Consider the following 10,683-nt stretch of genomic DNA (forward strand, 5'->3'; position numbering starts at 1 on the left):
CAGTTGAAAATAGAGCTACCATACGATCCAGCAATTGCACTAGTGGGTATTTACCACAAAGATACAAATGTAGGGACCCGAAGGGGTACGTGCACCCCAATGTTTATAGCAGCAATGTCCACAATAGCCAAACTGTGGAAAGAGCCAAGATGCCCATCGACAGATGAATGGATAAAGAAGAAGTGGTATATATACACAATGGAATATTATGCAGCCATCAAAAGGAATGAGATCTTGCCATTTGCAACGACGTGGCTGGAACTGGAGGGTGTTATGCTCAGTGAAATAAGTCAATCAGAGAAAGACATGTATCACATGACCTCACTGATATGAGGAATTCTTAATCTCAGGAAACAAACTGAGGGTTGCTGGAGTGGTGGGGGGTGGGAGGGAGGGGGTGGCTGGGTGATAGACATTGGGGAGGGTATGTGCTACGGTGAGCGCTGTGAATTGTGCAAGACTGTTGAATCACAGATCTGTACTTCTGAAACAAATAACGCAACATATTTTAAGAAAAAAGAAAAAGAAGAAGATAACAGGAGAGGAAAAAAAGGGGAGTATGTCAGAGGGGGAGACGAACCATGAGAGATGATGGACTCTGAAAAACAAACTGAGGGTTCTAGAGGGGAGGGGGGTGGGGGGATGGGTTAGCCTGGTGATGGGTATTGAGGAGGGCACGTTCTGCATGGAGCACTGGGTGTTATGCACAAACAATGAATCATGGAACACTGCACCAAAAACTAATGATGTAATATATGGTGATTAACATAACAATAAAAAAAATAAAAAATAAAATAATTGGATTGGATTGGGATCTGAGGAGTCGGGCTCGGAGCCCAAACCCTGTGTGTGATCTCCGAGGCCTGCCCGTAGGCAATCACAGAGCTGTGGCCCACAGGCCTCGTGGGAGCAGCCCTCCCCGGCCCAGCTTTGCGGTCTATGAGGGGGCCTGTGCCGAGGGCCCTTCGCACACATGCATTGCTAGGCATGTACTGCCGTCAGACCTGCTCCCCGGGGCCCTTGGCTGAAGCTCTTTTTCCCACTCTGACTCAGTGCTTTCTACTCCCAGCCTTGCCCCACTGCCCCCGGTGCCCCTGCACCAGACACAGGTGGGAGCCTTATATTCAGGGCTCCTCAGGAGTGAGGTGGTCCTCTCGCCAGTCTGCAGGCTGTCGGACTCTGGCCTCGTGTAGCCGTGGGGGTAAATGGAACACTGAGAGGCCGTTGCCTTTCTTTGGTCTCTGGACTTGGCTGTGACACTTGACTGTGACTTGCAGTTTGGCTCGGCACGCTCACTGGCCACGGACACCAGCAGCTCAACAGGATGCAAATAAAGTCCCTCCACTAACTGATGTGTAGTCAAGTCTCTTACGTGACACATTCCTCCTTCATCTCTTTATCTCCCCTCGTGACTCTCACTTTTGATGCCCAGCCCTGCAGAGTGGCCCAGCCCACAGACCGGAGCTTGCTGCCGGCACCCCTGGAGTGTCACGGATCCCATTCCATGCCCTCTCTGGTTCTCGAACCCGGGACCCAGCTCCAGTGGCTTAACCAAGCTCAGTTGTGATTTTTTTGTCTGTGGCCAGCCACTTCATGAAGGGACTGGTTGTTTGTTAAGTATAATTGCAAATTCATGGATTTAAGCACTTTTTTGTGTTCCAATTCATGGAAATGGTTCTCCTATTGACATTCAAAGCATCTCATCTTTGGCCAGTGGGAGTGAACTTGAGTTAACTCCTGAATCCTTTAGACATTGGCCAAGAGTCTTGATCCACTTTGTTCTCTAGGATAAAAAACTATTCCAGGCCCATTCTATACATTTCCTAACCCAGACCTGCAAGCATCCACTGCCTTCAGGAGCCCCTCTTTCTCTTCAAGAGAAGTGGTATCTAGAGACCAATATCTGGGTGCTTGGGGTGCTTGTTTTTAGGTCTTGTCAGTGGACAGAACTAAGATACTAACTTTTCTTTTTTAAGATGTGACACAGTACAAGCACATACTGATACTATTCACTCAAATTCACATCTGCGTGCTTTTCACTGAGCCTTTTTTGAAAATACATCTGCATCTCCTTTGTTCCACACCAGAAACTTCAACAAAGCCCAGCATAATTATTCATTTGTTGTATCCCACAACACAATAATCCCAAAATAACAATACCAACATTACTATCAATAGCATGATTACTGAAAGCAGTTTAAGATGCTTTTATGTATTTTAAAAATCCTTGGGTTATGAAGATACACAGATGAAACTGTGTTTTAACATTATTTGGAAAATGATTACAGAAAATGAAACATTTTTGACATTCTTTTTGTACTCAGGCTATAGAGATAACAGTCAAATACTGGATTTTAAAATCACTTGGAAGAGTTTGCTAGGATTATGCTATCAGGTCATAATGCAAGTTAATTGGCTTTATCTTGCTTTCAAGTTTAAAAATTTCCTTTAGGGGCACCTGGGTGGCTCAGTTGGTTAAGTGTCTGCCTTCAGCTTGGGTCATGATCCCGGGGTCCTGGGATTGAGCCCCACGTCGGGCTCCCCAGTCAGTGGGGAGCCTGCTTCTCCCTCTGCCTCTGTCCCTCCCCGTCTCTCTCTCTCAAATAAATAAAATCTTTAAAAAAATAAAATTTTCCTTTAGAAATGTAATTTAATTTAGTAATTACATAAATATTTACATGGCTCTAAAGCCAAATCTACAAACCAAGATATATGCCTATATATAGAAGTCTAGTTTCTATTCCAGTCTCCCTTCACCTCCTTCCTGCCTGTTCCCGGTAGGTAATAGTTTAATTTAAAACAAATTTAATGGCTTATTCTTCCATTTGTAAAGATAGAAGCTGCTGGTGTGCTATAAATGAGTAAATACACATCAACGCTTTTTTTCACTTAGCAATCTGTCCTGGAGAAAACCATTTAGTAACGTATAGAATATTTCTCCTTCCTTTTTACAACCTCCTGGTGCCCCGCGGTGTGGACAGCAAGCATTTCATGCACGCGGGGCCCTCTGGACAGACATCTGAATGGTCTGCAGGCTGGCTACCCTACCGCACGGCAGGGAAGAGCCTCTCCAGTCTCCCCTTCCTCACTCGGCTGGTCTGTCTGTGGCACAGATTCCCGGAAGTGGGATTACTGGGTCAAAGGGCAAGCCCTCTCTAATTTTGCGGGATTTCCAGGTCCCCTCCAATGGGGTTCGTATCATGTTAAATACCAACAGGTGATATCTGAGGATGTTTCCCCCATAGATGGCTGTCAGACACTGGGATTACCTCATCTGACGGGGACAAATCATATTGCGATGACTTTTAATTTATATTTCTCATTTTATGAATACGCTGAGCATCTTTTTAGGTCTCCCATGAACCATCTGCTTCTCATGGTTCCTTTTCTGTGAATCTGTTCCTGTCTCTATCCGTTGGTGTCTTGCCCAGCCTCCAAAGGAAGTGGTCCTGGGGAGGGACGAGGGGAAGAACACAGGACGAGCAGGGAATGCTCAGCAGGGCTCGTCAGGGGAAGCTGAGGACCCGTCTGCCCTGGCATCTCCTGGGGTGCTGGAAAAGCAAGCCACTTCTTGGGCCCACCGCAGACAGACTAGCTCAGAGGAGCGCAGGCGGGAGGCCCGCTGCCCTTGGGGTGGGGGGGAACCTCCTCCTGAAGATGCCCCTTTCCAGGGAAATGGCCCTTCTCGGGCTCCATGCACATCAGCTGTGGACATCCCCAGTGACTTTCAGGCAGAGGTGACTGCAGCGCTCTGCCCACCACACTCTCAGCCAGGCAGGTTCTTGAGCAGTGGCGCCCACCCAGACGAGGAGCCCTCCTAGGGAGGGTGGGTGCGGTAAGTGGGGACAGCTCCCCAGGTGGGCTCCGGGACCGCTGTGTCTGCTGCCCCCGGGGACCAAGGTGGGGAGGTGCTTGAAGGCAGCTTCCCCAGACGCGGGGCCTGGCGTGGGGCCAGCAGCCAGCCTCGAAGTCAGAGAGCTCCTGAGGCAGAGAATCAGGAAGGAGGTCTGTCAGAGTAAGGGAGCCGTTCAGGGGTCAGCAAAAGCGGAAAGTGCCTGGGAGGCACCTGCGGCTGGAGCAGCACCCCGCCACCCACTCCACCGCCCCCCAGAAGGGGACAGCCCCTCGAGGAGCCAGCCCGGGAAGAGGGGAGCAGCAGCTGTCCAGGGGTGAGTGAGCCATCCCGGGGCAGCTGGGGGCCCTGGAGTCAGCCAAGCGCCAGGCACATGCTGCCATCCCTGCTGGATGAGGGTGTGATGTGTGGCATGTGGCAGCCCACAGATGGGGACACTTCTGTCATCTGTGGGTGTCCAGATGCCCCGAGGCATCTTCCAGCTGGGGGCAAAAGGCGCAGCTGAGCACAGGCAGAGAGGTGGGAGGTGTGGGGGAGGCCAGCTGCCCTGAGCCCTGGTCCCTGAGTGTCTGAGGGCAGAGGCTGTGCGAGGCTGCGCCCTGCTGCTGCTGGAGGAGGGACAGGGGAGGGCAGTGCCCAGGGTGCTCCCGTGCTCAGCCTGTATGTCTGCCAGGCTGGGGGGCGGACGGTGGGAGGGACCCGACAGCAGCCCCCCATGGACACTCAGATCCCTCTGTTCCCATGCTGCACCCCCCCAGCGTGACCTAGGATGCCACAAGTGGGAGCAGCCCAGCCAAAGTCAGCAAGACCTCAGGACCTCAGGACCCCTCAGGACCCCCTGAGGACCCCTGAGGACCCTCTCAGGAGCCCCTCAGGATGCCCTCACATCCCCAAGATGCCCAGTGTCCCTTGTCCTGTGGTGGCTTCTCCCTTCTGACAAAGCCCCCTCCCCACCTTGCTTGGGCCAATCTCTGTCCAGAAGGGACGCTGGACACGCTCTCCGAGCGCCCGGCTTGACCAGACCCTCAGTCCGGTGCTGCGGCGTCCCAGCAGAACCTTCCTGGGTGCAGGGTGAAGGTGGCAGAAGGGGCTTCAGGGGAAGGATTTCCGAGGGGGTGCCGAAGGCAAGCGCAGAGAGCAAGACCAGGAGCAGTGGATGGCCAGAGCCAGGGCTGCCCACCCAGGACTCGGGGGCTCCAGAGTGTCGTCTTAGACCTGCGACCTCCGTGTCGGGCCCTGGCGGGCGCTGCCCTCCCATCACAGACAGCATGAGAGGTCCAGAGGCCAGGGAATGTCAGAGCTGGCTGGCTGACCAGACGACCGCAAGGCTCTTCCTGCCACCACAGGTGTGCGCTCCAGCTTCTGGAAACAGGGCGGCCATCCTCCAGTGCCCCTCTGAGGCTGTTCCCCACAGGCCCGGGCCTGGGGCTTTGGCTGGAGGCTGGGGGGCTCTTTCCCTTGGCTTTCCTGTACCCCAGCCATGTCCCGGGGAACAGGGGAGATGTCAGAGGGGAGAGGGGCCAGGGGGCAGCGTGGCCAGGAAGGTGTGACCATCCCTTCCCTCTGAATGCTAAGGGAAGACCCCAGGGCCAGGGGATACTGGAGAGAAGCCCTCCTGCTGGGGGACAGTGCCCGGGGAGGAGCTGGGGACAGGCCAGCAGGGGTTCAGGTGTGGGGCGGAGTTCCCGAGTGTTTCCTGTGCGTGGGAGGGCCACTAGCCTGCCAAGAGTGAGCAGGAGCTCCTGTGGCAAGAGGAGGCTGGACCGGGGTGGGAGGGTCTGTGAGGGAGAGCGAGGAGGGGGTGGCCACCAGCAGGCCGAGGTCTCCATGCAGAGGAGGGGAGGGGCACTCAGGGGATGAACGGCAGGTGGCACTGACCCCCACCCGTGACCCCTCCCACCCCACGGTGTCCCCAGCACCCCCCCTTCCCCCATGGCCTCCCCCCCCGCCACCGCGGTCCCCCCCCCCCCCCCCCCGCGGCATCGTCATCTGGCTCTCTGGCCAGACCAGCGGGAGGGGGAGGAGTTTCCCAGACCCGGTTTCTGGGAAGAGGGGAACAGAAAGTGTCCATGGTGGCAGTGGCCACATTAGTTTGGGTGCTCTCTTTGCTCAGCTCTGCAGAGAGTCTAGACTTGTGGCTGAGCCCAGGTTCCGGTCGCCTTGCTGGTTCCATCCCCCAGGTGCCTGGAGCAGGGGCTGGGGCAAGGATGGCCGTGGCCTCGGGCCAAACATCTCAGGGGCTGGTGGCACCCAGTCAGGAGGACTAACTGGGCTTTGATGCAGTCTTTTACTACGGAAGCCAAGGCACCAATCCACCATGAATGGAGAATCGCCTTGTGCTAAAAGCAAGGCGGTGGGCCTGGCATTCCTTTGCTTCGGGCTCCAATATGGGGGGAGGGGAGGTTGTGAAAGACCAGTCTCCACCCAGCCCCCAGTCTGGCTCGAACGTGGCCCCCTGGCCAGCCCTCAGGGACGTCGCTCAGGTTTCCCCTCCTCCCGTGGAAAAGGCCAGGTCTCAGAGCAGACTGTCAGGCCACCCTCCCCTGCCTGCTGTGTGCTCCAGGCTGTGGGAGAGAAGCTGCCTCCCTTCCTGCCCCTCCTCCAGGCTAGCATGTCCCTTCCCTGCCCGGCTGGCACCCATCCCCCTTCCAGAAAGCCCTCCCCATCTCCACCTCCTCCCACCTTCCAGGCCCAGCTCAAGTGCCGCCTCCTCCAAGAAGCCTCCAGTCCTAGCCTGCCTCTGTGAAGCCCCAGGAGTCGGGAGTCGATGGGAGCGCATGACCCCTCTGGGGGAGGGCGCGCCCATCTCGGTGGTCTGCCTCCCCATGCCGTGTCCACTGCGGTGCCCAGGCGGGGGCCCCAAGGATGGGCACGAAGAGGGAGCAGACCAGAGAGTAGAGTGAGGTCAGAGTGGATGCACATTTTAGCTTGGGGAGTCGACCCTGGGTGGGTCAAGCCTGCACAGCCCGGTGTCCTCGGGGCCCTTTGCCCTCTTCCTAGGCACTTTGTTCGACCCAGCTGGGCGGGGCATCGTTCTCACCACAGAAGGGGAGCTTGGGGAGGGCAGGAGCGCCCCAGAGTCTGCAGCGGTTCCTGGGCCCGCCCCTGGGCCATATCCAGCAGCCTCCTTGGAGTGACTCAGCGCCCCCGCTCCCCCCCCCCCCGCGCCACCCCCCACCCCGCTTACTTCCCGAGAAGGCTCCGCTCCACAGGGCAATGATGCGTATTTTGTCATCAGCGGAGTTGCCCTCTGCCCTCCCACCCCAAGGGTCTGGAGGAGCAGAGGACCAGGAGGAAGGGGCAAGAAGGGTCCTCCGCACACGGGCTGCCCCGTGGGCTCTGCAAGCACGAAGCAGGAGAGGGAGCTGGGAGCCCAGCAGCGGTGGTGGGGGCCCGGAGTGCAGGCCTGCTGAGCGCAGGCTGGGGGAGGCTCTCAGGGGCTCCACCGTGGGGCTGGTGGGGCTGGCTTGGGGGAGCCCGCAGCACGATCACACAGAGGCCCCAGCCCACCCCGTGCTCCCCTCAGGGACGCCGCCAGCTGGTTAGGACGCTTCAGGAGGCCTTCCTGTGTGGCCCGCACTGATGTGGCTGAGAGCCGGGGGTGGGGGAGGTCCCCAGCCACGAGCAAGAACAAAGTACACAGAACGCTACTTTAATTCATGAGAAATTCTATCAAGAAAAAACCAGATCGAGTGGAGAGGGAGAAACGGGTGGGGATGCCAGCGACGGAGGGAGAGGAGGGGGAGCCACGCTGGGACCCTGGTCAGGCTGGGCCCAGGAAGGATGAGCCTGGGGCCACTGTGGTGGGGAGGGGTGGAGACAAGACCCCTCGTCAGGGGCCTCTGGGCAGGGGGCCCTGGTGGCAGGGTCTGGGGGCACCGCCCGGCCACTGCAGTCCTCTGGGCCTCAGTTTCTACCTCTGTGAATGGGCAGGGGTGGGGGGAGCTCGCCCTCACCCCTTGAAGCCTGTGCAGGGAGAGATACTGGGGTGGACGGAGGGGCCCATGTGGAGGCCCACAGGTGCATGGGGCTAAGTGGGGACAGGGCCAGAAGGCCTGGAGGAGCAGGGGACAGGGCAGCGGGGGGCCCGGTCTGGAGATCCGGCTTCTCAGGAGGTGGGTCAGAGGAGGTGCGGCTGCGGGAGGGGAGGCGAGGGCAGAACGGCAGGAAGTCACCTGTCTGGGGGAGTTTCCACATGTTGGCGGTGGGTCAGCGCTCAGCAGGGCATGCGCGCGGGGGCGCCTGCCCATGTGGCCTTCCTGCCAGGACGCTGGCCCTGGGGGCAGGGACACCACCCCACAGCCACTGGGGGCCCAGCCCCGGGCCGTCTCCTCGTCCCCTCACTCTCTGGAGCTGGGGGCTTGGGGAGGAGTGGCGTGGTCTTGCTCTCCTGGGCCGTTTCCTCACCAAACAGGCTGGTTCTCTGTCTAGGAAGGCGGTGTGGGCTCCCACTTCCTTTGCCAGAAACTGTCCCAGGCAGCCCTGAGCTGACACAGGGGCCAGGCCCCGGCACCCCCACTCCAGCTGTTGTCAGCCAGCCCTGCCCCCGGCTGCCTTCAGTGGGGTGCAGCGGTGCGGGCCAGTCCCACGCTCCTACCTCAGACACTTGCACAAGTGTCGGGGGCTGGGGGGTGACAGCTTAGCTGGGAAAACAGGCTAATTTCCGTCAGTACCAACCCTGGAGCCAGGGGGCTCAGAGGGGTGAGCGTGATGGGGGCTCAGAGGGGTTGAGCGTGTGACGGGGGCTCAGAGGGGTGAGCGTGATGGGGGCTCAGAGGGGTGAGCGTGATGGGGGTCTCTCAGGAGGTGAGGGTATGATGGAGGGTCTCAGCGGGGGGTGAGCATGGTGAGGCTTGGAACCTCAGGGGAGCGTCCTGATGGAGGAGCTCTGTGGAGATGATGATCTGGAAAGGGGAGCCCTCCTCCCTGAGTGTGGGGGGCATCCAGCATGGGCCGCAAATGCAGAGTAACTCCGGGTGTCCTCCAGGGCCAGGACTTCCACCTCGTTTGAGACTCAGACACCCACTTTGTGGCCGTGACCAGGATTTGAGAAACCAGAATAGAAAGTGTCTGAGGGCCATATTCCCACCACAGGGACCTGTCCTGCGACACTTCCGTCTCACTCACACGCAACCATCCTGGATCCCGAAGATTCCTTGTGTGGGGCCCTGGCTCCAGAGGCCTCTACAGCGCTCGGGCACCTGGGGTCCGCACCCCACTCTGCCCGACTTCCCACTCCTGGGGGGGCCCCCACAGACCACAGGGAGGGCTGGTGGAGGCTGCGGTGTGCGCCGGCCTCCCGCATGCCACCACAGGTTTCTTTCAGGTCATTGCAAAGGTAGTTCAGCGCAGAATGGAGGGCGCCTTTCCAGGAGGGTGGGGAAGCTGACTGATCTCAGCGTCAGGAAGGAAGTGGCACTCTCAGGTGCTGCTGCCCCTCCCCCACAGCCTCCCCCTGCAGGAAACTCAGAGCCTCTGGCTACTGAGCCCTCACTGTGAGGGCCCTTCTTCCTGTGCTGCCTGCAGGAGAGGACCACAGACACGCTGTTCTGCCAGCTCTCCAAGGGCATCCACCTGGCCAACAGGCACATGAGCATCAGCCTGGTCACGGCCATCGCTGTGGACCGCTACGTGGCCGTGCGTGTGCGCCCGGGGACTCCGCTCCCCACGGCAGGCCGCAGCCGTGTGCACGGCGCTCTGGGTGCTGGTAGCCAGCTTGCTGGGGCTGCGCTGGGCCCTGGGGGCACAGGAGGGCGGCTTCTGCTTCTCCAACAGCTCCCGGCAAGGCTCCCACACCGTGGCCTTCTGGCTGCTGGGCTTCTTACTGCCGCCGGCCGTGCTGGTCCTCTGCTCTCTGCCGGTGGTCACCGCCCTGGGCCAGAGGCCGACCGCCAGCCCCAACCAGGCGGAAGCAACCCGGAGGGCCACCCACATGGTCTGGGTGAACCTGGCCGTGTTCGTGGTCTGCTTCCTGCCCTTCCGCGTGGCGGCCTGAACACCTCTGCCATCTGCTACACCTTCTGCATCACGGGCGAGCCTCAGATGCCAACTGCTGTCTGGGCACCATCTGCTACTACTTCATGGCCAAGAAGTTCCGGGAGGCATCTTCGCTGGCCTCGATGCCCACTGCCAAGGCCCACAGAACCAGAGCTCTCTCTGTGCAACCCTCGCCTAGGAGACCAGTTGTGGGCACATGGGCCAGGTCCCAGGCTCTCCGGGAAGTCCTGCCTGCTGGGGCATCCCTGAACTCGCTGTGGCCACTGGGTACGCTGCAGGGGGCCTGGCCGGGTGGAGAGGACCCGGGCACGGAACCCGCGGTGGTGTCACCCCGACCCCTGGGATGGAAGAGGGTCGGGACCAGGGCAGGACTGAGGTCTGAGTGAGGCCAATCCCAGCAGCCCTGGGATGGGGCCAACACTGCAGCGCCCAGAGTCTGGTACCCTTGGGTACTGGGGTAGATGTTTGCTCTGTGCTGCGAGGCCTCAGTGGGCAGCCTTCTGCTGCCGCCGCAGTGGGCCTGAAACAAAGCTGGCCCCCAGGGCTGGGCCTGGCCCTGTGCATGTGCATGCGTGCACGTGCTCCCCACACTCTCATGGTGGGAGGGCTGGGGTGTCTTCCTAGATGGCTCTCAAGGGCTCTCTACCCAGGGGCTCTCCTTGGGCCCCCCCACCTCTTCTCACCCCCGCCCTACTCCCAGCCATCTGCAGGTCTCGCGGGGGCTATTTGCAGCTCCCGGAAGGGCCGCGCTGACAGCCCGCTTTCCTCCTGCCAAGGGTCAGGACCCCTCGACCCCCTGTAGGGGCTGCACTAGGCTGGGGGTGGGTTGGGGG

The 10,683-nt window shown here is 59.3% G+C and overlaps 1 protein-coding gene across 1 annotated transcript; it reads left to right on the top strand.

The window, feature by feature from the left end:
* Window positions 1-8,616: 8,616 nt before the first annotated feature.
* GPR35 (G protein-coupled receptor 35) lies at window positions 8,617-10,430 on the top strand. Its single transcript, XM_027588993.2, is given in 5 exon segments — window positions 8,617-8,659; window positions 9,354-9,492; window positions 9,494-9,837; window positions 9,840-9,887; window positions 9,890-10,430. Coding segments are annotated over 5 exon segments (921 nt in total). The 3' UTR covers window positions 10,237-10,430.
* Window positions 10,431-10,683: the final 253 nt, after the last annotated feature.

This window comes from Zalophus californianus, chromosome 3 (genome assembly GCF_009762305.2).
Source record: "Zalophus californianus isolate mZalCal1 chromosome 3, mZalCal1.pri.v2, whole genome shotgun sequence".
In the NCBI taxonomy this organism is placed as follows: domain Eukaryota; kingdom Metazoa; phylum Chordata; class Mammalia; order Carnivora; family Otariidae; genus Zalophus; species Zalophus californianus.